The sequence below is a fragment of the Scyliorhinus canicula genome, chromosome 12 (assembly GCF_902713615.1).
Source record: "Scyliorhinus canicula chromosome 12, sScyCan1.1, whole genome shotgun sequence".
In the NCBI taxonomy this organism is placed as follows: Eukaryota; Metazoa; Chordata; class Chondrichthyes; order Carcharhiniformes; family Scyliorhinidae; genus Scyliorhinus; species Scyliorhinus canicula.
Genome location: NC_052157.1, coordinates 119034648 through 119061838, shown reverse-complemented (window position 1 = coordinate 119061838; position 27191 = coordinate 119034648). Strand labels below are relative to the sequence as shown.

The following is a 27191-nucleotide window of genomic DNA, read 5'->3' as shown; positions in this document are numbered from 1 at the left end:
TCCACACACTTCATATGCTCCATCTATGCCAATGCATGCCATCTCATGCCCCCACCCATCCACCTACCCACTGACACCAATATCTTCCATTCCTATCTATACCCCTGTCCCCACTCCTCATGGAATATCTTACTCCCTATTGCACTGAACCCACTCCAATGGCCTTTTAAAGCCTCTTTGCCAATTTATGCAAACTCATGCGCCCACTTTTAGCCCATGACCCCCACCATGCCAGCTCATCTAGTATCCATGGGCAAACCTGGGGAGCTGTGCTGACACAAAATAATATTATGTGCCAATTGATGAGGTCACTATTAAAAAGGCACCGAGACAAAATAAACGATACATTGAATTTCAATCAACAAATAGCTAATGAAAAAAATATTAAATTAATCCATTTCCTTATGATCAGAAACATTTCATTTAAGTTCTTAATCTTTTATGAAAACAAACATCTCTATTGTATAATTATTCAGAGCGGTTCATTAAACTGCTCACTTATAAGTACTCCACTGTAATAATGTCAGATTGTAAAATCAGTTATGCAGCACAAATCCCATAAAGATAACCTGCAGTCGTATGTCAACAGAATTAAATACCCTGCACTGATGTTTTTTAAACTCCATACTTCTTTAAATTTAAAGCCCAGCAGAATTAAATCCCTTGACAGCTTTGAAATTTCCAATGAACTTTGACGGTTCCAATGAGTTTTGAGAGTTCTTTTTCAGCTTGACAGTTCTTTGACAACTTTAACAGTTCTTGGACAGCTTTGAGCTTATGCACTTTTTAAACACTTTCATGTCTACCTTTGACAGTCCCAAAGGGCACCTTATCTCCCCCACAAAGCTGTTCTGGGTCTATTTCAAAAGGGGCACCTTAACTCTCAAAATGGTTACTCTGGCGAACCAAATAAATTCACAAGGTTCAGACCTCCTCCCAGCAAGTCTAATCTACACGTTGCGAGTTTTAGTCACCCGCCTTACCAAAATCACACATGAGTGGATGTAACTTCTTATTTATATGAGCAGTCACCTCGGGGAACCATGGATATACAAATTCTTCCCTCCCCCTCCACTCCCACCCTTACTCCTGTGGAAAAGGCGAAGGCCAGTATTGGGGGCAAGACTTTCAGATTCGGGCCTCTGCTGCCATTTTCGTGAGATGGACCGTATCTCCATCTGCGTAAAGTTTCAATCCAGAGTGATCTTCAAGTATGTGGAGAAAGTATAAAAATTCAAATTAATCCAGAAGAAATGTTTCTCCTAGACCATTAAAAAAATAATGGAACTATCTGCTTTGTAACTCAGGAATACATTAATGAAGCATTTTAGTTGAAAATGTTGGAAGATTGTGACATCAAATTGTAGAGTATGGTGGATAAGGCTTGATGGGATATGTAATGGATTTAAATTGCAAGTGTAACTGCAAAAATGGGAAACTTATGGAGGCATGAGATATGAAGAATGATTTTTCAAGTTAAATAAGACTATCTAAAGAAGCTTAATTTTAAGTCCAATAGTGTCCATAGTATGAATGGTATGTTCCTCTGTAAGTAACATTCAGCAAATGAATACTAACGAATGGTACCTTTTAAATTTTCAGTTGTCTATTTCTGCTTTTTTAATAGATTATTCCCACTATTCTATCCATTCCTTTCATTCTTTCAACCTGTATTTGGCCAGGTAATCATTCGAAAGAGGAAGGGTTGTTGCGTGTCCCACCGATGTTAGATGCAATGGTACCCCAAAACCCAGAAGGGTATCTTGTAATGCTGGTTCTTAATTGTTTATTTTGCCATTTGGTGTATGTGGGAAAAGATAGACAAACCAATACAGAACTAACGCTGCCACTGATATATCGTTTATCCCTTTTTACCTCATCCTGTCCAAACAACCCCTCCCAGATGTCATGCTTTTAGCATATAAGTGTAATATACATTCTTAAGTCTCTATTTTGAACTCCCACCTTCTTTAGTTTTAACACCTATCATTCTATACTCTTATTGTTCCTCACTTCACTTAAGTAAATATCTGTTTACCCTGCTGCTATGCAGTGTAGCATGACATTGTTAAACACAGATGATACGCATTAGCTCAACTAGAAATGGACACGGTTTAATTAAACATTGGCTTACCTATAAGTAGGCACAGTTTAAATGGTTATGCTGAAACAACAGTATAAATAGACACAACTGTAACAGTGGGATGTGGAGAATCTGTTAACCTGTTGAGCTGTCTTCAGACTAAACTTGATTGACGTAAAAGCCTTATGGTCACACTTCCACCACATACTATTACTGGAATTCACAAACATGACTGATAACTCCAGACCATATACCTAGGCATTACAGTTTTGCTCTCTGCAGAATTGCAGTCTTTTTAGAAAACTGTCTAAAGTCAATCCCGGCTTCCAATGGGTTTATTTTTCTCATTATTTTGCTAAATTTTATTATGCAGCGATCGCTGAATGTCTTTTCTTTGTTTCCTAAGAATTCCCAAACTGACTTTCGGCTATCAGATTCACTCCAATGATTCATTCCTCCCTCCCTGCAAGGGGAAATCCTCCAGTGTCCTTAATTGCTGTGGTTCCTTCTCTTTGATCAGTAGACAAGCTTTCCCCATGCATTCTGCATGGTAGCTAACAGAAAAAAAATGCCTTTTCCCTCTTCAGACTGCTGCTCAGTCACAGTCTTTCTTATTTCTGCCTTTGTTTTAAACTATTAAACGTCGGACATGCATTTATTCTTGCCCTCGGTTCCCATCATAATCAAACCACACAGGCTTGTTATTAGGCAGAACTCAGCAGATCAAATGACTCTTTATTGCTCCATTTGGTCTTTAATCAAAGAGACAGTTCAAACCATCACCATTTCATCAAACATCCATTTGTAACCATCTCACCAAAATACTTTGTTGGAAGGTTAGAAGCATTATGACAGAGAATTATTACTACAAAAATTTATTTCTACAACAGTATCAAACTCAATAATGTAAACACCTTAACAATGACCTTGCTCCATACAGAACAAGCAATATTCTCTCCCTTGTTACGTTTCATTATTGAACAGTCTGTCTTGACGGTGTAATGAGGCTTAACCCGTCATGCCAAATCTCATGTGGCAATTAAGATTTAAAGTTCAGTTCATGAGTAATAGGAATTCCAACTTCCTTCTAAATGAGCATTCACTTGACTAGAGGTGGCTTCACCTTCTTATATTCATGATAGCAAATCCCTTTTCTCATTTTGAGTAGGCTTTGCAGCTTTTCCATATCCTGTGTTAGAAAATTGGATATTTGATTTTGTCTGGTTAATTTTATCAAGAACAATATTGTTGATTTCTGATAATCCCTCAGGACTTCTGGTGCTGACAGGTATGAATCATAAACCGAGAAGAAATTCTCTGCCATAATGCTTCTAACCCTCTGCTTTCAAGAATTAATTTTGTTCTTCTTTAAAAATCAGACACTACACTTTTATCAGGGTATTGACCTTCCAGTACAGCCTTTTATAGAATCATAGAATCACGATAGTGCAGAAGGAGACCCATCGAATCTGCACCCTCCAAAGGAGCACCATACCTAGGCCTATGACCCCGCCCTATCCATGTAACCCAGTAACCCCACCTAATCTTTTGGAAACGAAGATTTTGCATGGCCAATCCACCTAGCCTGCAAATCTTTGGACTGTGGGAGAAAATCTGAGCACCCGGAGGAAACCTACGCAGACACGGGAAGAACGTGAAAACACAGTCAGTCACCCAAGGTCAAAATTGACCCAGGTCCCCCTGCTGTGAGGCAGCAGTGCTAACTACTGTGCCACCATGCCGCCCATCTAGTTCAGGTTTTAATTCCTGATGGCCATTCATTTTCATGGGTGTATTTTCTTTAATATCCAAGTTATTAAAGGACATCTCAGCCAACCATTCAGCCGAATTGTCTTCCTCCTTTTTAAATGCAGGATTACTTTTATTTTTTAAGGTTTTCCCCCTTTATTTAAGAAAACGCAAGTTTAACAAAGCCTCCTTCGTTGCTTTAAGAAACTCCTTAAGGTCACATTGATGACCAGTCAGAAAAGCCTGACATACATTTTTAATCAGTTCATGAATTCTTTTAAATTAATTTTTGTGTTTTTGGTTTACTCACTCAGCACATGCTTTCTTCAATTCTTGTCTTGCCAAAGCAATTGCTAAACCATTTTGAAGTTTTAATTTGCAGTCAAACATATGAATCCTTCATCATAATTCTATGATACCAAGTTTGGTTGCACTGGTGCAATTAGTTTTAAAGCATTGCTTTCCTATGTTCCTTATTAGCTTTGAGCGCTGCATTAGGGTGAGAATTTACTCTAATGCTGCTGCATGTTTTGTGACCTCTTGCTTTGGGAATGCCTGCATGTTTAATCAGACAGTTGTAATTCATTTCCAGATGCTATTAATATTAAGTATTTGTTGTCCATATGAGTTCCAATGTCTCTTTAGCATTAGCAGTCTGACCTTTTTACTCTGTGGACACATCTTTAGTTGAAACATTGATTGTCACTGCAGGGTTACAGATGGTCCTCGATTTCCATCTGTCAGGTGATTTCTCTTCTACATTTTCAATTTCAACAGTTTCACTGGGCTTGCCTAACATCGTTGGAGCCGCCACTTTATCTCCAGCAAAGTCATTTCCCAATATAAAATCAAAACTATTAACAAGCAACTTTCCCACAAGCATAATACTGGAAATGAAATAACATTTTAAATTAACTTCACACAACAGGCTGGCTAAAATACCTCAGTGAATTCCCTTAATCAATACATTTTTAAGTAGTGTACCATCTAGAGGGAGATTCCCTTCACCTATCACGATGAGTTGGACAAGTATTAATTTGTTTGCCTGCTTTACTAGGCAAAAATGTGGAGACTTCACCCTTGAATGCCTAATTCCTGTAATTCTTTATGCTCGGGTTTTTTCCAAGAGTAAATACTTTTATAGCTACTAGTGTGTCGCAAGCACCACCTAGTGGTACTACATTTTTCAAAGTCCCTGTACACTCCCACAAAGGCCACGGCTTTACTTTTTAATTTCCAACATTTTGCCTCGACATGACACCTCTAATGACAAAATTAATATGTTGACCCCCTTGAATAATACTTATTCTCCATACCGTCTTCTTTGAGGATACATCCTGAGGAGTATCTGTCTTTTCATTTCTTCTATTTTCTCACTCCAATCAGTGTTCTCTTCATTGTCACACCTCCGATCTCTCCAGTTTCTTTGTCAGGTCGCAAGGTGCTGCTGCTCACATCTTTGTGAGACCAGTCAGAATCATCAACCATTACTTCAGCTGCTCGGGGTGATTTTGTCAAGTTGCATGAGTGGACAAGTACATGGCAGATGCCGTATAATGTGGATAAATGTGAAGTTCCCCTTTCGGAAGGAACAATCAAACAAGAGTGTGAGATTGAAATGGTGATGGATTAGGAAATGTTGATGTCTAAAGAGATCTGGGCGTCCTTGTACACCAGTCACTGAAAGCAAGTATGCAGGTACGGCAAGCAGTTAGGAAGGCAAATGGTATGTTGGCCTTCGTTGCAAGAGGACTTGAGTGCAGGAACCAATGGTACTCCAGCCGAAAAGGCCTTGGTGAGACAATGCCTGGAGTATTGAGTGCAGTTTTGGCCTCCTTACCTGAGAAAGGATATATTTGCCATGGACGGAGTGCAACAAAGGTTTTGCAGACTGATTCTTGCGATGGCAGGATTGTCGTATGACAAGACATTGGGTCAACTAGGCTTATATTTACAGGTATTTAGAAAAAAGAGACGCAACTTTATTGAAATTCTGACAAGGCTGGACAGACTAGATGCCGGGAGGGTAGCACAGTGGTTAGCACTGTGGCTTCACAGCGCCAGTGTCCCAGGTACGAATCCCCGCTGGGTCACTGTCTGTGCGGGGTCTGCACGTTCTCCCCGTACCTGCGTGGGTTTCCTCCGGGTGCTCCGATTTCCTCCCACAGTCCAAAGATATAGAACATAGAACATGCAGTGCAGAAGGAGGCCATTCAGCCCATCGAGTCTGCACCGACCCACTTAATCCCTCACTTCCACCCTATCCCGGGATCCCAATAACCCCTCCTAACCTTTTGGGTCACTAAGGGCAATTTATCATGGCCAATCCACCTAACCTGTACGTCTTTGGACTGTGGGAGGAAACCGGAGCACCCGGAGGAAACCTACGCAGACACGGGGAGAACGTGCAGACTCCACACAGACAGTGACCCAGCGGGGAATCGAACCTGGGACCCTGGCGCTGTGAAGCCACAATGCTATCCACTTGTGCTACCGTGCTGCCCTAAGACGTGCAGGTTAGGTAGATTGGCCATGATAAAGTGCCCTTAGTGACCAAAAAGGTTAGATGGGGTTATTGGTTTACGGGGATAGGGTGGAAGTGAGGGCTTAACTGGGTCGGTGCCGACTCAACGGGTTGAATGGCCTCCTTCTGCACTGTATGTTCTATGTTCTGTGTGTTGTATCCTCTGGCTGGGGGTGTGTGGGCGGGGGAGGGGGCGGTGGAGTTTAGAATTAGGGGTCACAGTCTCAGGCTACGGGGTTGGCCATTTAGGACTGAGTTTAGGAAAAACCTTTTCACCCAAAGGGTGGTGAACCAATAGAATTCACGACCACAGAATACTGAGGAGGCCAAGTCACTCAGTGCATTTGAGAAGGAAATTGATAGATTTCTCAACTCTTAAGGCATTAAGGGGAATGGGGAGCGCACGGGAGTGTGGCGTTAAGAAAGAAGATCAGCCATGACAATAGTGAATGATGGAGCAGGCCCAAAGGGCCAAATGGCATCCTCCAGCTCCCATTGTTCATGTTTCTATGTAAGGAAAGCTTTTCTTTGTCCTGTCAAATTTTGGGGCTTCTCTCTCTTTGAAATTCTCACTCAGTGTTTCACATTTCTCATTTTGTGGCCTGACCGTTTGCCCATCCCTACAAGGCTAGTGATGTAGAGGGAGCCGTCATAGTATGGAACAGAGGGTGGAATCTGCCAAGACTTGAGCTGCCAGATTCCAGACATCAGCCAGGACTCAGCAAGTGATCAGAGCAGGCTTGCTGGATGAGAATTAGAATGACTTGAAATGAAATAGAAATAGAAAATGTTGGAAATACTCAGCAGGGCTAGCAACCTCTGTGGAAAGAGAATTCAATTGAAATTTAATGTTCCCCCGAGAAAGGGGCCAGGAGGTGGGGATGCCATTTTAAAGGGGTGGGAAGGCAAGGTGTGGAGAGCCCATTACCATCCCCACTCCCCCCAGTTATGTTCAGGGCAGAGAGGGATAACACCAACGTTCCACCGTAGGCTAGTTGAGGCCCTTAAGCAGCCAATTAAGGCCCGCAGCCTGTGGTGGGGGCCCTCCTGCTTGGGCACCTTGCCTGAATGTCCATGGAAATCCTCCTTGGGTTCCAGGGCTCCAATGATGATCCTCCATCCAGGCTCCATGCATTACCAGCAATGGCGACTGCTCCCCTGGTAGCACTGCTGGTACTGAAGACCAGTACTGGTCTCTGATTGGCCAGCAGCTCATGGAGGTGGGCCCCTCGTCCTGAAGGCTTCGGTAACCCCAAAGGCAGACAGGTCACTGAATGATTAGGATTTAATCCCAGAATGGCCGCGGCAGTGTTGTGTGGAGAGGCACAGAGCCACAGCCATTAATTCCAGCCCACAGAGTTAACGGGTTTAAATATGTCAGAGAGGATCAAGCCCCTATTTCTGGAATTGAAAGAGGGAACTGATGCAGCACCAGTGGGTAGCGGGACCCTAGGGCAGCATTTTGCGGGCAACATCAATTAACTCAGCTGCCACTACTGTCACCATCCAATTGCGGATGACAGCCAATCCTCCGAGAGCAGCCCGCTGAATGAGATGGCAGGCAGCTCACCAGCCTCGGCAGTGCCACTGCCAACAGTGCCCACTGCTGAGTGAGGCTGCATCATTTGGCAGAGGGTGCCACAATGCCAAGTCACCTGTGAAGATTGTTGAGGTATTTTGGGGAAAGACAGCGCCAGGCAGGCCTCGGAGATTGGGGGTGGGATGACAGGGGATTGGATAATTGTTGCTGCTGGTGGGCCCCTTGTGCCATGGAGCACTCATCAAGGAGGACCACCCATCCCGCCCCTCTCATCCCTGCAAGCTACCAGGATTGACCTGCCATTCTTCCCGTTTGGTGGCAACTCATGTTGGCAGGAGTAAAAAGCCAGTGGTGGAGGGATGGGATGAGCTTTAATTGGGATCCTCTCCCAATGCTTACACACACCCCCGCCCCGCCCCCACCACTACCACCACCTCCATCATCACCATACTATTGTTGGAACTCCTACCTCCGAACCTGTCCACAAAAGTTCAATAATCTTTATCAGAACTGCCATGTGTTTGAACACTTTGTCAAAAAAAAGGTGATGGGGCGGGTTCAACAATGTCACACTGGCGGAGTGGTCTCTGAATGAACCTGCCCCACTAGCAACCTCTGTTTTTTAAAAGATCGGGGTTGCTATTTTTAAAGGGTGCCTGATTTATTTTTTAAATGGTTAAGCTTCCTTCCACCCCCACCCCCAGGCAATGCTCCCTGGCACTGTCTGGGCATGTGAATGAACAATTTAACTTGGGGCAGACTAGAAGGCATAGTGTGCCAATATGCACATTTAAATGAATGCAAATGGGGAACGTGACTACACAGCCTGAGTAGCACCGCTGTACCTCAGGTAAGTAAGTAAAGTTGCCATTGCCCCAGATGAGCAGAGGCTACTTTCCCCTTTGAGGGGGACAGCTGACTAGGAGTGATTTAAAAAGAGAATCACAGGGCAGCACGGTGGCCTAGTGGTTAGCACAACCGCCTCACGGCGCTGAGGTCCCAGGTTCGATCCCGGCTCTGGGTCACTGTCCGTGTGGAGTTTGCACGTTCTCCCCGTGTCTGCGTGGGTTTCGCCCCCACAACCCAAAAATGTGCAGAGTAGGTGGATTGGCCACGCTAAATTGCCCCTTAATTGGAAAAAATAATTGGCTAATCTAAATTAAAAAAAAAGAGAATCACCACACCTCAGCTGAGGAGCAAGGTAGAGCCTTCATGGATAACCTATGTCTCTCACACCTCCCATATTGATGACACAGTAAAGAGGCGCTGCTGCAGGCACGCCCCCCCCCCCCCCCCCCAATTCGTAAAAAGGGTACAGGCCCCTCCCCCACACAACATCAACGCTCAAGCCTCTCATGTCTGTCTTCTCTAGTGATGAGGATGCCAAGGGCTGACAGTGTTGAGAGGCTGCCCACCTTGTATGTAAGGTGAAGAAAAAAATTAGTCCCCTGAACTCGGAGGGGTAGGAGAAGCTGAGATTTGCATTCCAGTGACTCTCAACCCCACGATAAGCCCAGTCATTGGCAGGACACTTTCAGATCTCTGTAAGGCATGAGTCAAACATTTCAGAGGAGTATCGCTCTGTCCCCCATGCATCATCATTCTTCCGGCCAATGGCGTTAGCGCTCTGAACATAAATGTAGGAACTATCATGAGGACCTCCCGCAGGTACCACATTTGTGATTTGATGTCAGCCTGCATGGTGGGAGAGCTCTTCACTCGCTAGTTATGGTCATCCGCAATGATGCCATGAGGGTGTCCCTAGCCCTTTGCACCATGCAGGTGCTGGCCATCGCCCAAGATCATTCTCCCCTCCTCCTCAATGTGTGGACTCCCGCTGCCCTCCTTAAACTACTCATCTGAGGAGATGTGAACCTCTTCCATCTCCGCCTGGTCCAATTGGTCTCCCTGCTGCAGTGCCAGGTTGTGCCGAGCAGACTCAATAATGTGGGACACCTTCTAGGGGCTGTATTGGTGGGCTCCCTCCAACCGATCCCGGCACCAGGACCATATCTTGAGCAGTTCAATCGCCTGCTAAACCAGTGTGTGCATTGACGCATGAACCTTGTTGCAGCGAGTCTCAGAGGGTGTTTGTGGCCTCCGCACTAGCGTCATTAGCCACCTCTCTCAAAGATGGCTGAGATCTTTGAGAGCTGCAAGATGTAACTATGATGGACACTCCCTGGGAAATGGGCACACACCTGCATGATGTGCATTGCGTGCTTAGATAGGCTGAACATTGAGGGAGTGGTATCCCTTGCGGATCACAAATGCCATCCCATGCTGCCATGGGGAGTGCAGAGTCACGTGGGTGCAGTTCGATGACACCTTTCACCTGGAGTATGCCTGCTATGCGGGCGAAACCCAAGGCCCCGCCGTCCCAGCTTGCCTGGTCTCAGTCCAAGTTAATGTACATGTGGGCCTTTGAATAATATGTAATCATTGTAAGTCTTCCAGCCCCCTTTAGTCAGTACAATTTACCATCAAATAAAAGGTGTTGTTTAAATTAGCCAACCCAATATATTAAGAGATCCATTTTTGTATTGTTAATGCAGGTTCTCCAGGAGGTGTTCAGCCTGGAGTTCAAGGAGGTAAGGACATTTATCCACCAAGTTGCCGATCGAGCCCATTCCCTCCAAATTAGATGTATTGCTCCTCTTATTCTCCATCAATATTGCAATTGGAGAATAGCAATCATTAAAAAAACACATGCCCAAAACCATTGGCATCACGTTAACGACATTTTCTGTACTTGATTGAAACCTTTTATAATTTCAGTGATAAATTATTTGTAGCTTTAGACTAACAGTACAAAGAAAATAGGATTGCAGAATTATGGTGGTTTGATACAAGATTAACAGGGGTTTATTGACTGGGTATTCACCATACAAGATTTCTCATTCAAGTGGCTAATAGCCCGAAAGGTCATCACACAAGTCACGTGACTCAGATCTTAAAGAGACATTGCACACAAATACAATAGCCCACATATAAAACATCCCTCTCCTTTTACTTCTACGGTCTAACACAACTAATAACTAATATAACAGCCTTCCCCCTTTTACTTCTAAGGTCTAAGACAACTAATAATGAGTACATTAACAAAAGTCATTTACATCTATATACAAGTGCAGATATCATTCATTACATTGTAATAACACAGTCAATAAGATAGACCATGAGGTGGCCGTCTATTTCTCAATGGTTGCCTGCGTACTTCCAGGACTTTGTCATTCTTGACCATAGATGTATTTTCAACATCGCTAGTAGATGTCTCTACCCTGGAAGGCGTTACAGTCAATTATTCCGAGGGAAGACTAGTAGTTGACGTTATTATGACCACCTCAGGCCACTTAGAGTGTACGTCTACAATGACCATGAAAATGGGCCCCTGGACTGGACGAGCAAAGTCAATGTGTCGACGTTGCCACGGCATTGCCGGCCACTCCAAAGCATACAATGGGGTAGATGGTGGCGTGTTCCTTACCCGCGCACATGACTGGCACAGTCCTGCTTTCTCTTTTATTTGGCATCAATTCCTGGCCACCAAAAGTAACTTTGTGCTAGTTGCTTCATTCGCACTATGCCTGGGTGTCCTTCATGCAACTGCTCCAAAACCTTTTGTCGTAAATTTGATTGAATAATTACTCTCATCCCTCACAACAGGCATCTGCCGTCCTGTGTTGTTAATTTGAGTCTCCTGCAAATGTAGGGCTTTAATTCAAGATGTTTCCCTGCTATCCTCCCTTTTAATAACATTTCCAGTACCTTCTCCATCACCGGATTATTTCTGGTACCTCTTTGGACTTGAGCTGCAGTCACTGGAATATTCTCAATCTGTGAGCAGTAAAAAATATTATCATGACTCGGTGCTATTTGACCAGCTGTTAAAGGTATGCGTGATACTGCATCCGCATTAGTATGATCTTCGGATTTACAGTAGTTGATTTTGTAAGAATGTGCCGATAGGATTAACAACTGACATTGGAGCCTACTTGTTGCCAATGAAGGGATACCTTTGTGTTGCCCATAAAAAGCTGTTCAGGTCCTGTGGTCTGTCAGCAATGTGAAGTGAGGACCATACAGGTATTGGTGAAATTTCCATACATCAAATATAACATTCAGTGCCTCCTCCTCCCACTGAGCGTAGTTAGATCCTGCACTTGTTAACATACGAGATGCAGAATCTATTGATCTTTCTTCCGCTGAAAGACACCACCACTCCAACACCGTACAGTGAAGGATCACAGACAAGTTGTAGTGGTAACTTCAGGTTGAAAGGTACCAACACTTCTGACTTTTTCAGTGCTTCTTTTGCAGATTAATATGCTTTTCCACATTCTTTTGTCCATTGCCATGACTACTTTGCACACAATAAAGTAAGGGTTTCTGATTCAGATTCTGGACAAATTTCCCATAGCATTTGATTCAACTTGCATCATTCCTAGGGTTAGTAACATTCATTGGTCGTGGAGCCTCCATGGTACCTTCCATTTTTTAGGTGTTTTATACAGACCCTTACTGTCAATCACATGTTCAAGATATCGTACAAATGTCTGGAAGAAATTATATTTATCTTTCCTGACACAAAGCCCATGCATTTGAAGTCATTTCAGTGTAGCTTCTAAATGTTCTTATTCGTTTGTGCTGGTGATCAATATATCATCTTGGTAGCTCTGCACCCCTTGTAAGCCACTAAGGATCTGGTTCATTGAGCAATGAAATAAAGCTGGGGCTGACATTATTCCAAAAGGCAATCTCTTGTAGCAAAATAGGCCTTTGTGAATGATGATGGTGAGCAGGTGTTGAGATTCAACTGTCACATTCATTTACAGGTAGGCCTGCGATAGGTCAATCTTGCTGAACGTCTGTCCTCCTTCCATGCCTGTGAACAAATCTTCAATCTATGGTAGCAAGAACTAATTCGTGCATAAAATCTCTGCAGATACGTATTGTACCATCCTGTTTCATGACAGGTACAATAAAGGTTTCCCAGTCTCTCATAGTGATGGGTTCTAAGACTCCTGTTTCCACCAATCTCCATATTTCTACTTCAACTTTTGGACGTATTGCACAAGGTACAACCCTAGCCTTGAGACATTTCGGCTGGCTGTTTTCCTTAATCTTCAGGGACACTTGTACATCTTTCATGGACCTGTTGTACCGTAAAACCTCAGATACTTTCGACCAGTTTACTTACTCAAAAGTTTTACCCAGGTGCCCTTATTTGTGAGATGAACAAAGGACAAAACAGGTTCATGGTTTAACACAATTTTATTCACAATTCTCTTACTCAATAAAGTATGACTCAAACTCACTGCTGAGCTTTGGGTATTACCCACACTGAGTGAAAGAGACAGGCAGGCTATGATCACTCAATATGGATGCCTTCTCTGGGTTTGAAACCCATGGTCCTTTCTTCTTGCGAATGTTGTGCGTGGAGGACTCTCAGGTTATCGCTAAAGATCTGTTTGATGTTCCTTTCTTTATATTGGTATGCTACGATTGAGTGATAGGTAAACGGCCACCAATGGCCATTGTCCCATCCAGACCCCAACTTGTTAATGGGAAAGACAGGATACTCCTGTTTATCTATGGTGATTCAATCAAGAACCATTGTCCTCTGACACTCCCTTGTATGACCAGTCATCAGCTCATTATGGAGTCTGATGGCTTCTTCTGTCTGTTCTTTACATATTACATATTCATAACATGGTCTTGTTCTTTGGAGTGGGTAATCACAAAGTCCATATAGCGATTACAAGTTTATGCATTGACTGGAGTGCTTTTGCAGATGGCCTGTATTGATTCCAGCCAGGGTCTCAAGAGACAGATTCTGTTCCTGGCCGATGTGTATCTTCTCAGCCTGTTTTCAGTACCGCAGACCCCAGAGTGTCTTCAAAAACACTGCTGGATTTCTCCTTTATGGTCTGTAAGTCTGACTTTGAATAAACTAAGCTGTTGACAGCACTCAAACTCAGTTTAATCCTTTCCAGCCAAGAGCAGCCAAAGAAACGCTGGAAATCTTCCTCGGACCACTAGGAGTTGTAGCTCTGTGGTTTGTCCTATTAACTCACCCTTGACTGTGATGTAACCTTTCAGAGGCGCTATTTCCTCAGTATAGGTCCTCAAGCTCTCACATCTGCTGATTTTAAAGGCAGGTGGCTATGTTTCTATTCATAGATGGTCTCAGGAATTAGGATGACGGCAGTCACTGTATCTAACTACATTTTAGTAGGTTGCCCATTCAACTTCGGCACTACCCAAAAATGGTGTGACTCATCCTGACTGAGAGCACATTCAACTTTAATTCTTCAACGGAATGGATTGTTTTAGTTTCACTGTGGTTGTTTCCTTCCACATTATGGATTTTCTTAGTTAAATTTGGTTTGTTTCTTCCTTTGAATGGGTCCTGTATCTTCCTTTGAGTGTTCTTCTCTGGAGAAGTTATTTTACTCCAATAAAATCTTGCTGGGTGGCCAATTTGCCACAATCATTACTTTGGGTGTCCTTGCTCCAGAAATCCGCCTGTGAGTGGCCCATTTTTGTACATCAATGACAAGGCTGTTGCTGGGTAGACATCTTCTAGCCACTTTATGGATTCTCGTGCTTGTTCTGAGCTGAGAGGTCTCCTCAGCTACAAGCTCCATTGAAACAGCAATATCTCAAGCAGTCTTCAGACTTAGATTACGTCCCATTAATAATCTTCATTGAATAACCTCATTTTTGAAACCATGCACTGAACGATCTCCAATTGTGTCATCTAACAAATCGTCAAATTCAGAAAACTCTGCAAGTTGCTTGAGGGTTGTGATTGAACTGCGCAATATTTTCACATTCTAACTGATTCCTTAGATGAAAACGAAATCTTTCCACAATAATCAAGAGCTTTTGGTGAATAATTATCTTCTAATATTTTCACCAGCTCCTGATATGTCTTATCTCCGGGATCTCTGGCTGAACTAAGCTTCCTAGCAAATCAAAAGTTTTGCTTCCGGTTGTACTTATGAATACAGGAGCCTTAATCTCTTCCAAAATTTTTTTGGCTTGAATATAATAATAAAATCTCTCTGAATATGACTTCCAGTTCTCTGAGTTCTCATTAAAAGAGCCCATCGCGCCAAACGTTCCCGCCATTTTCACGGAATCGAATGCTCTCCCACTTTGCCAAATTCAGTGGTCTAGTTCATTCAAGGTGGATTAGCAATTTTTTACAGCTTTAATTTCCATCAGCTTTAACTTGCAACAGCTTTAACTTGGCTGAAAGCTATGATAATTGTGGTGAATGTGATTCACACTATATATAGTTGCCAATATCACTCCATGTATATATGTTCATTATCTACCCATTGTAAGTGCAGTTGCACTATCCGACCACCAGGGGGAGTTGCTCTGGGAGTACGCGAGAGTTTGTACTGGGCTCCTCCTTTGGCTCCGCCCAGGACTCCTCCCCCTGGGACCGATGTATAAAGATCAGTGCCTTAGAGCCAGCCTGCCATTTCACCTGAAGTTCAACGACGAATAGGCTGGCTCTATTGTAAGTGTATTAAAGCCTCTGTTCAGATCCAACTACACGTGTTTGCTGAATTGATGACACCGTTTGAGGGCCTTGGGGCCATGGGGGAGGGGGAGTTCTAAGAGGGGGCGCATGCGGTCCGGGTCTGGGCCCAGGACTCCGTTCTCCACGACGTAGCCGAGGATGGCTAGTCTGTGCGGAAAACGCATTTCTCCTTGTTATATGTAAGGTTTAATTTTTGGGCCGTCTGGAGAAAACGGTGGAGGTTGGCGTCGTGGTCCTGCTGGTCATGGCCGCAGATGATGACATTATCCAGATACAGAAACGTGGCCCGCAGCCCATACTGGTCTACCATTCGGTCCATTGCGCGTTGGAACACCGAAACCCCGTTAGTGACGCCGAAGGGAACCCAGAGGAAATGGAAGAGGCGGCCATCGGCCTCGAACGCCGTGTAGTGGCGGTCCTCCGGGCGGATTGGGAGCTGGTGGTATGCAGACTTCAGATCCGCCGTGGAAAATACCCGATATTGGGCGATCTGGTTTACCATGTCTGCAATTCTGGGGAGGGGATACATGTCTAGGAGCGTAAAGCAATTTATGGTCTGGCTATAGTCGACGACCATGCGAAATTTTTCCCCGGTTTTGACGACCACCACCTGAGCTCTCCAGGGACTGTTACTGGCCTCTATGATCCCCTCACTGAGCAGCCTTCGGACCTCCGTTCTGATAAATACCCTATCCTGCAGGCTGTACCGCCTGCTGCGGGTGGCTACCGGTTTGCAATCCGGGGTGAGGTTCGCGAAGAGAGGAGGGGGGGGCGATGCGCAGCGTGGCGAGGCTGCAGATAGTGAGTGGGGGCAGGGGCCCGCCGAAGCTGAGGGTGAGACTCGAGGTTACATTGGAAATCCAAGCATAAGAGGAGCGGCGCACAGAGGTCGGGCAAGACATACAGTTTAAATTTGGAATAGCTAGCGCCTCAAATCGTTAGCGTTGCTGTAGTGCGGCCTTGGATTTGGATGGAATGGGAGCCCGAAGCGAGGGCGATAGTTTGGTTGACGGGATAAATAGGGAGGGAACAGCGTCTTACCAGCTCTGGGTGTATGAAGCTCTCTGCTCCCAGAGTCGAAGAGGCACGACGTGTTGTACCCGTTGATCTGGACCTCCGTCATCGAATTTCTCAGATGCTTGGGGCGAGATTGGTCGAGGGTGACCGCGTTGAGTTGCGGGCCGCATGGTGGGTGCCCGGGGGAATCGAATTCTTCCAGTCAGGCGTCCTGTCAAGTAGATGCCCCTGCGTTCTGGCGAGCTTGATGCAGGAACATTGCGCTGAGTTGCGGGCCATGTGGTGACTGCCCGGGGAGGTCGTACTCCTCCGATGAGCTGTTTGAGTCTGGGGATGCAGCTAGGGCCCGTGGATCGCACGTGGAGGGTGGTGATGAAGATGGCGTCCAAGATGGCGGCCCCCATGAATCGCACGTGGTCGGCCGCATGGTGGAGGTTTGCCAAGATGGCGGCCCCCATGGATCGCACGTGGCGGAAGGGGGCGGAGCCTGAGCGTAGGCCGCAGCGTTTCGGGACCCGCGGGCCTGCTGGTGCTGGGGGCGATGTTTTCGGACTGTTGGGGTGTTGAGGGATGTGGCCCTTCTGCCGAGGCACACTCTAGCATAGTGGCCTTTCTTCCCGCAGCTGCTGCAGGTCACTGATCAGGCTGAGCAGTGCTGCCGCAGGTGCTGGCTTTGTCCACAGAAGTGGCAGGCTGGAGCAGTTGAATAACTGGTTTGGGGAGCTGAATAGTGGCAGGCTGGAGCAGTTGAATAACTGGTTTGGGGAGCTGAATCGTGGCAGGCTGGAGCAGTTGAATAACTGGTTTGGCGAGCTGAATAGCTGGCTGGGGAAGCTGAGTAATTAGCTGGAGCAGCTGAATAGCTTGAGTATTTGACTGGGACAGTAGGACAACGCGACAGCTGGAGGGCCTTGTGGCACAGGCTTGGGGGGTCCTCAGGTCGGGGGCCCATGTGGGGTTAGCGGGGTCCGCGGGAAACGAGTTGAGGCTGCGGAAGGAAACTTCCATTGTGATAGCAGCCTCTACGGTAGTCTCTAAGCCCTGGGCCCCATTTTCTAATAGTCTCTGGCGTACATAGTTAGATCGAAGGCCCGCTACAAAAACATCCCGCACAGCAAGCTCCCTATGTTCGGCTGCGGTTACGGCCTGGTAATTGCAGTCCTTTGAGAGATTGTTCAACTCACGTGAAAATTCAGCTAAAGTTTCAGTAGGCCGTTGTCAGCGAGTCGTGAACACATGGCGGGCAAAGACCTCGTTCATGGGCCGAATATACATTTTGTCCAAAATCGCCAGCGCAGCGGTGTAGGAACCGGTTGGATTTAGTTGTGTAGAAATTCTGTGGCTTACCCTCGCGTGCAGTAGGCTGAGCTTTTGTTCCTCCGTAGTTTCAGCGGTGCTGATCTCGGCCAGGTAGGCCTTAAAACATTTCAGCCAGTGGCAGAAGGTTTCTTTCGCCTCTGCATCCTACGGATCGAGTTCTAGACGTCCTGGTTTTAGAGTGGATTCCATGCTTTACTTCGGCAGCTTCTTAAGTGTATTAAATTGATGGAACCATCAATTCAGCGAACACGTGTAGTTGGATCTGAACAGAGGCTTTAATGCACTTACAATAGAGCCAGCCTAGTTGTTGTTGAACTTCAGGTGAAATGGCAGGCTGGCTCTAAGGCACTGATCTTTATACATCGGTCCCAGGGGGAGGAGTCCTGGGCGGAGCCAAGGGAGGAGCCCAGTACAAACTCTCGCGTACTCCCAGAGCGACTCCCCCTGGTGGTCGGATAGTGAAACTGCACTTACAATGGGTAGATAACGAACATATATACATGGAGTGATATTGGCAACTATATATAGTGTGAATCACATTCACCACAATAATCTTTTGTTCTCTGCCCCATGTCTTATGTACTGCACATGGCACGCCCACAGCCTGTCCCCTCGGATTGCCAGTTTAAAATCGGTACAGGCCTTTCCGTTGGCTTTCTGCCTCAAATCCTTACTGGTTCTGATCCCAGCGATTTCTGAACTTCTGTTAATCTATTGATCAATTAATCTGTTGAAGCTGCTGCGCTCCAACAATTTTTTAAAAAATTATATTTTTTCTCTTTCTTTTGATCCCACCCCTCGGTGCCACTTTTCATTTTTAAACTGTTGAATCTTTGGGCTAACAGTGGTCTGTATACAGTCAGTCTTCGCCCTTTTTATCATTCCCTGTTGATTCTCTGTCATTGAAAGTGGGGCTGCTGCACTTTCAGCTGCAAAATGTGGAAGTAAATCTTCCAACATATTCACAACTCTACTTAACTATCAAATTCCTACTGTATCTTTGTGGATAAAGACATCTTCATGTTTAAGAGAACGGTATTTTCCTGCTATATATAATGTCCCTAGCTTCCGCAGAGTGGCGATATCTGGGGAGGGCCCTGGTTGGGGGGGGGGGGGGGGGGGGAGGAGATCAGTCTGGGAGGGAAGGGGTTAGTCCAGGAGAGAGGGTGGCCAGCAGTTAGAGGAGGTTCAGTCTAGGAGGGGTGAGGGTCGGAACGGGTCACACTGGGAGAGGGGGCCGGGTCGTCAGGGGTCAGGCAGGTGGGTGGTCGGTTCAGCTTGGGCTGGGGAAAGGGGGGAGGTGGTGGAGGAGGTCAGGTCAGGCTGGTGAGAGGGGTCAGATCAGGGGTGGCGGGGGGGCTCAGGCCAGTGGGGGATCGGGTCGTGTGTGAGGTTGGTGTGTTCGTTCAACTGGGTGTGTCCCATTCTAGGCTGGGTCTGGACGTTTAGTTACTCTGAAGTTAGAAGTTTTTTTCTTCGTCCTAACTCTTTCAGAGTAACTATCAGGGTAAAACTGGCAGAACCATCGAAAGTTAGTGATTTAAATCGCTTCTGTCAGATGGTTCCCAGCACAGCGCAATTATCCAGAGAAAGTTAGCACTCTGGAGATGGATACCCTATTGATCTTATTGACAGAGCACAACATAGCAGCCTAAAGTGCTTTATAGCAATTAGTTACCTTTTGAAGTGGCATTACTATTGTTAGGAGGTGACTACAGCAACCAACCTGCATTAGGAAGCATTCATACTACAGCAAATGCAGTGAATAAAGAATAAAACCATTTGCGTGATAATATTTAAGAACTAACATTGGCAAAGACACCGGGATAGCGTGATAGCTCCTCGTTCTTCTTGGGATATCGTGATCAGATCAACATGCAGAGGCAGATTGGCCTTAAGTTAACACCTCACCAAAGACAGCACCTCTGACAATGCAGCACTTCCTCCATCCTGAAAATGAAATGAAAATCACTTATTGTCACGAGTAGGCTTCAATGAAGTTACTGTGAAAAACCCCTAGTCGCCACATTCCGGCGCCTGTCCGGGGAGGCTGATACGGGAATCGAACCGTGCTGCTGGCCTGCTTGGTCTGCTTTAAAAGCCAGCGATTTAGCTGAGTGAGCTAAACCAGCCCCTTGCATGAAAGAAACCCCTCCTGCATGAAAGAAAAAAGAACAAAGAAAGAACAAAGAAAAGTACGGCACAGGAACAGGCCCTCCGGCCCTCCCAACCTGCGCCAACCATGCTGCCCGTCTAAACTAAAATCTTCTACATTTTTGGGGTCCATATCCCTCTATTCCCATCCTATTCATGTATTGTCAAGATGCTCCTTAAACGTCACTATCAGCCCTGCTTCCACCACCTCCTCCGGCAGCAAGTTCCAGGCACCCACTACCTGCCTCATACATCTCCTCTAAACCTTTCCCCTCGCATCTTAAACCTATAAAGGTTAATACAGTAAGAATTCTTACAACAACAGGTTAAAGTCCAACAGGTTTGTTTCGAATCACTAGCTTTCAGAGCACTGCTCCTTCCTCAGGTGAATCATTCAATCTGGTGTTGTAAGACTTCTTACTGAGCTCACCCCAGTCCAACGCCAGCATCTCCATATCATGGCTATAAAGGTTAATGGACAGGAAGGATAACAGTCTGTTTTAAGTGGTGACATTTATTTATTTAACAAATGCAAATCCCCAAATCCAAGCGATCATCTCCTCATTAAGATGATGGGTCCGCCTGTTGGTTTGTCGAGGGGACACTCTGGTGTGTGTGGAAATGAACATCTGGAATTAAAAAGAGAACATGATTTGGAGTTCATGTTATTCCACTGTCAGCCATTATTGGCCAAATAATCCTAAATTTGCACTATTTTATAAAGAAGTAATTCACAATTTCTAATTCTTATTGTCCCAATATAGGTATTGGAGTAGGTGTGCAGCCGGGCACGGGAGTAGGTATTCAGCTGGGTACTGGAGGTGTGCAACCTGGCATCGGAGTGGGTAAGTTGCTGTCTTCTGAAATACATTTTTCTCCATTATACTCTTTGTTGCCTGTATAAGTCTGTCGCATCCTAATTATCACATTGTACAGTGAAATGAATGCCAAAAGCAAAAGGAAAATTAACTGTGGATTGCGGCACTCATGAAAGATGCTGGAAGGGAAGGTTGACCATTTTCAGTTTGAAAGTCTGTTAAAGGAACGTCAATCCATTAGTTTCCTGGATGGCTGAGGTTTTCCACCCCTGGGCCACCAACCTTGGATATTCCAGTCCATTAAAATGAACTGTGTGGTTATAGGAAAGGTTATAGGAAAAAACTGGGTAACCGGAACGGTTGAACGTCAGGGTCCCCATTAGAATGAATTAACAACTGATTATTAGGCCTCTGGCATGTACATCCTTACATTATCCACTTCATGACAGCATGAGGACAGGCTGACTTGAATATTGACAGGCCTCTCATGGCGTGCGCTTGGCAAGCAGAACCCGCCAGAGGAGCTCAGGTGAGTACATCACTCAGGGGGAATCATAGAATTTACATTGCAGAAGGAGGCCATTCAGCCCATCATGTCTGCACCAGCCCTTGGAAAGAGCACGCCACTTAAGCCCCTCGTCTCCCGATCCCCTTTATCTCCATAACCCAGTCTAATGTTTTTGGACACTAAGGGCAATTTAGAATGGCCAGTCTACCTTACCTGCACACCTTTGGACTGTGGGATGAAACCGGAGCACCCGGAGGAAACCCATGCAGGCACTGGGAGAACGTGCAGACTCCGCACAGACAGTGACCCACGCCGGGAATCGAACCTGGGACTTTGGAGCTGTGAAGCAACGGTGCTAACCACTATGCTACCGTGCTGCTCATGCCTGGGCACTTTCAGGGGCAGTGCCAGGGGCGATGTGGCAGTGCCAGGGGCGAGGGTGGGGGTTGTTATGTGGGGGGTGTTTCTATGGGGGAGGAGGGGCAGGGAGTCTGGGGGGCGAGTGGGGGGGGCGGGGGCAGATGTTCCATTTTCACCTTTGTGCATTGGGGTAGCCGTCAAAAATGGAGCCCCAATCTTTAATAAACTAAGTTGCTGGTGGGGTGGGCACAATCAGATTTTCCTTTCACAGATCCAAACAATACAGTGGAGAAACCGTTTTTCCCGCCTGCTGTGACACACTGCATTAAAAAAGGGAAACATCCGCCCATTGATTTTCCTGGTTGCCTCAGGAGGTTTATTCCGCTTCTGCAGCACCTTGTAATTTTTTGCAACCCAAGACCTCCCTACACCTCCCAAACATTTGTCTTTTACCTAATTTCCACCTTGGCTGGAGCTCTTACGGATGCCTTAATGGTCTTTAGGATCAATTTCTGTGCCATTTACAAACTTCCTTCCATGTCAACCCCCATGATATATCTCTCCTGCACTAAATCCAAACAATTAATCGCATTCATACAGTTTCTTTCCATTGATCCTGTTCTGGATCAGCTTCCCTGATTGCTGGTGTCCCAGCAAATCAACTTTGAAATCTTCACCCTTTCTTTATAATGCTTCTACAACCACACCCCATCCTATATATGAAGCTTCTCCTGTCAAATAAGTGAATCTAAATCCCACTCATTGAAAATTTTCATCACCTTTAAAAATCTGTATTGATGTTAAAAACACAACTGGTTCACTAATGTCCTTTAGAGAAAGAAAGCTTCCGGCTTTCCCTCGTCTAACTTGAGTGTGACACCAGTCCCACAGCCAACTTGCCTCAGAAATGACCTGGCAGTTGTGTCATCAGCTTGTCAGGATGAGCAATAATAAATGTAGGCCTTTGGCACCACTCACCACCAGCAACCAATCATTTTACATCATGCCCTTCCCTTAAAGTGTTTTTTGTTAAACCCCTCAGCCTTGCTATCATTCATGATGACTTTAAATGCTCCCTTCGCGCTGTTTTGTTACTTCCCTCTTTGAGTCCATTTATCGTTCCACTTTCTCGTTTTCAGATTCTTGAATGATGTATAAATATAAACTAATTGCGACTGAGTAGCATTAAAAATTATATATCTTGAGGTCAAATTCCAGAAAAACATGCTAAAGTCCTGGACCCAGTGGACACTACTCTCTTCCACATAACTGAATAAAGGCCATGTGCCTTGTGTCATGGTAGTTTCTGTAAGTAGACCTGCATTTTGTATGCACTCAAACTTACACGTGCGACATGAATAAATAATACACCACACAGGACTAAGCAATTGCACTTTCACTTCAATTTCACCAGCGTTGTCCAACATACTTTCTCATGGACTCTGAGAGATAGAAACCCCCTCCTGTCTGATTCTTGTGTTAAAGGTAAAACTAACCATCACGATTATTTACACATGGACTGGAATTCTCCAGTCTCGGGATTAAATTTTTCCGCTGGCAACGCACGCCAACTCCCCCCTCCCCCCCCCCAAGCAGGTTTCCTGGCGGCGTGGAGTGGTTGTAATGAGACTTCCCATTGACAAGCAGCGGGAAGATAGAATCCCACCACCAGTGAATGGAGTGCCGTCGAGAAACGTGTGGCTGGCGGACCAGTGAATTGCAGGGAGCAGGGCTAGGACCCCAGCTGTTCGCAATATGTATTAATGATTGAGATGAGGGAACTAAATATAATGCCTCCAAATTTGCAGATGACACAAAGTTGGGTTGGAGGGTGAGCTGTGAGGAGGATGCAGAGAACCTTGAGTGAGTGGGAATATGCATGGCAGAAGCAATATAATGTGATGTAATCCACATTGGTAGCAAAAGCAAGAATGGCTACAGATTGGCAGAGGGGAATGCAATGAGACCTGGGTATGCTTGTACACCAGTCACTGAAAGTAAGCATGCAGATGCAGCAGGCGGCAAATAGTATCTTGGCCTTCATAGCAAGAGGATTCAAATACAGGAGCAGGGAAACCTTGCTGCAGCTAAAGCGGGCCTTGGTGAGACTATGTCTGAAATATTGTGAGGAAGGATGTTTTTGCTGTAGAAGGAGCGCAGCGAAGGACATCCGGGTCGGGATTCTCCCCCAACCGGCAGGCGGGCCTTACCGACGCCAAAGAGTGTTGTGAACCATTCCGGCGTCGGGCTGCCTGGAAGTTGCGGAATCCTCCGCACTTCCGGGGCCGAGACCAGCGCTGAAGTGGTTGGCACTGCACCAACCGGCGCTAAAGGGCCTCTGCCAGCCAGCGCGAGTTGGCACATGCGCGGGAGCGCCAGCGTGTTCCGGCACAAGCGCAGGGTATTTCCTCCCCGTGCCGGCCATGGCAGAGCTTTACAGAGGCCGGCGCGGAGGGAAAGAGTGCCCCCACAGCACAGGCCCGCCCACAGATCGGTGGGCCCTGATCGCGGGCCAGGCCACCATGGCCACCCCCCGGGGCCAGATGCCCCCACCCCCCGAGGACTCCGCAGGGCACCCTCAGAGCCAGGTCCTGCCGGTATGGATCTTGTGTATTTCACGTCGGCGGGACCGGCGATTCTCCGGGTGGCTGCTCGGCCTATCGGGGCCTGGAGAATTGCCAGGGTGGGGGCCACAACCAATGGCCCCCGACCGGCGCGATGTGATCCCCGCCAAAAAACCGGCGCCGGAGAATCCGGCAGCTGGCTTTGGAGCGGCGTGGCGGGATTCATGCCCACCCCCCCCCCCCCCCCCCCCCCCCCCCCCAACCCCAGCGATTCTCTGTCCCGGCGGGGGGGGGGGGGTCCGAGAATCCCACTCGTGACAATAAGCGATTTTCTTCTTTCTTTTTCTTTGGGGAGCACACTGGCCTACTTTACAGGTGTAGTGCAACAGAGAGCTAAAGTACTTTTAAATTAAAACAATGTTTATTTATGAAACCAGTTAACACTTTATAAACCCACAGTAAACATCTTAACACTATCAACACCAATCATCCACACAGATACAATATTCTATAACTAATCCTTCATAACGTTCCTTGCAACATCCATAAAACAAAAGACCCTTCAGTCAGAAGTGCCAAATAGATGATCCATCTCGGTCTCCACCAGTGGTCCCCAACATCAGAGATGTCAACCCTATCAGTCTACTATCAATCATCAGTAAAGTGATGGAAGGGGTGATCAACAGTGCTATCAAACGGCCCTTACTTAGCAATAACCTGCTCACTGATGCTCAATTTGAGTTCTGCCAGGGTCTCTCAGCTCCTTGACTCCATTACAGCCTTGGTTCAAACATGTCGATGCCCGCGGCCACTTGTTCTGGCGATCCCACTCAGACACTTTGCACGGAAGCACCATTCCCCGGTTTGGTGTACGCCTCCAAATGCCATGAGGTCGGCCTTCCAAATCTATTTCCAAGCTAAGGAAACTAGAGGTTTCTCGGACGTGGACATGGACATTTCTCCGGACTTTGGGGGGGTGTGGGTGGCAGGGAGTGTTATAATCTTTGCGGATGTCACAACATAATCCTTGCAGAGGTCACAACATAAGAACTATCAGGTTCCCCATGACCTCCACAGGGTACGAAACTCCCCGGTTATGGGGGCTGGGCTTCCCCTTAACAAGGGACAAGCTCGCTAGTATAAAAACCCCGACATGGGTGCAGGTCATGGAAGGGAGCCCTTCAGGGAGTGGAGATTCTTGTAAAACGTAAAAAAACTTTCTTTTTGTTTTCTAACTGTTTGGTCCATGTGTGTTACATTGACGGATTCTACGGGCATTTTGTTATGCACAAGCTTTATGAGACATAAATGAGTCCTTCCAGCTTATATTGGGCGTGTTCCTGTGAATGCAACTTGCCTGCTGTGCGCTATGGCTGATATTACATTCAACAGACTTTATGGCAGGTGAGCACTGAAGGTATTACCAGTCATACCGCTTTTATTGAGGCATTTGGGCAAGTTCTATCGGCTGGCAGAGAAGCATGACTTGAAAGATTCTGTTGTGTGCTTGTAAATCATTATAAAAAGCAGTCCTCATAATATTAGAAAATAAATCTTGTTTATTGTTAAAGCAAATCTAAGCTCACTGCATTTCTGGGGATATTTTGAGAGCTCACTACTGGGTTCAGAAAGTATTAAATAAATTGTCAAATCCGGTCAGAACCTCGTGCAAAATTCTGACACAAACTTTCAGCAGCTGGGCATTCGCCCAATGGAATGCAGAGGCCAACATTGGCTTGATTCAAGCAATTTATGTGAATGAGGACAATTTCAAAAACCTAATTCTCAGGAATGCAATGTTGCTGTAATCTTCAGAATTTACCTTGTCTTACCTGCATACGAAGATTCCTAACTGTATCATTATCATTCTCTATCATTGCAGGTGGAATTGCTGGATCTAAAGCTGCTAAATATGGAGGTAATTCGACCTACTACTGACATATTCATTGCTCTACATAACTATCAAATAATGTGAAAGAGAAAGTAATTTCCTTTGCTATATGTAATAACTACACTTGTCAAGCATGTCCACATTAGTGGCCTATGCAATGCAAATTCTTGGGACATCACGCCAGCCAGATAATCCAGCACCACTACTCACCCAAGCCGCAAAACATTGCAAGCATTTATAGATGAGGTTTGAACGTTTATCATATGATCTTGGTTTTTTTCCAAAATTAGTGTTGAGTACTGTCCATTTTATAAATCTACAGTCAAATGAATTTAGTGATTTTATTGTTGGCAAGGGCAGAAGAATGCCTCATCCTTCTTTAGATAATATCGTCCAACCTTTTAATCCTCACAAACAGGCAGATTTCCTCTGTCATCTCATTCGAAAGATGACACATCCGACAATGAAGCACTTCCTCTATCTTACATTGAAGACGAAAAACAGTTTCATTTAAGTGTGGCAAAATGAATGTCTGGAATTAATAGGGCATCATGACTGCTGAGCTTGCACCAAATCACTGTTTGTGATAATTGGCCAGATGATCCTAAATTTACACTAATTTTAAAAGTAAAGTGGGTACAGTCTCAGGTGACCATAGGCTGCTTTCCCCTTTGAGGGGGAAGAGCTGACTAGTGGTGATTTAACCTAAGGATCACAACACCTTTGGCGAGGGGCAAATTTGAGAAGGTGGGGCCTTCATGAATAACCGCAGCCAGTATACGAATCGACCCCACGTTGTTGGCCTCATTCTGCATCGCAAACCAGCTATCCAACCAACTGAACTAACTGACTTTCTTCACACACTGTTTGCATGAAGAAGTGATTCACTATTTCTAATGATTACATTTTTGTTGTCACAATATAGGTCTTGGCGTGGGTGTGCAGCCTGGCGCTGGATTAGGTGTGCAGCCTGGCGCTGGATTAGGTGTGCAGCCTGGCACGGGATTAGGTGTACAGCCTGGCGCTGGGTTAGGTGTGCAGCCTGGCACTGGATTAGGTGTACAGCCTGGCATCGGAGTGGGTAATGTACTGTTAATCAAAA

At 45.8% G+C, this 27191-nt stretch overlaps 1 protein-coding gene across 6 annotated transcripts in view; it reads left to right on the top strand.

The window, feature by feature from the left end:
- LOC119974725 (elastin-like) overlaps positions 1-27191 on the top strand; it is a 290086-nt gene that overhangs the window by 159499 nt on the left and 103396 nt on the right. For 5 of the 6 annotated variants that reach the window (XM_038813896.1, XM_038813894.1, XM_038813898.1 and 2 more), the window contains exons 20-23: positions 10452-10487; positions 20713-20793; positions 26081-26116; positions 27015-27170. In XM_038813896.1, coding sequence (XP_038669824.1) covers positions 10452-10487; positions 20713-20793; positions 26081-26116; positions 27015-27170 — 309 coding nt within the window. The remainder of the gene's footprint in view (positions 1-10451; positions 10488-20712; positions 20794-26080; positions 26117-27014; positions 27171-27191) is intronic. The other variant, XM_038813895.1, reaches the window with a different exon arrangement.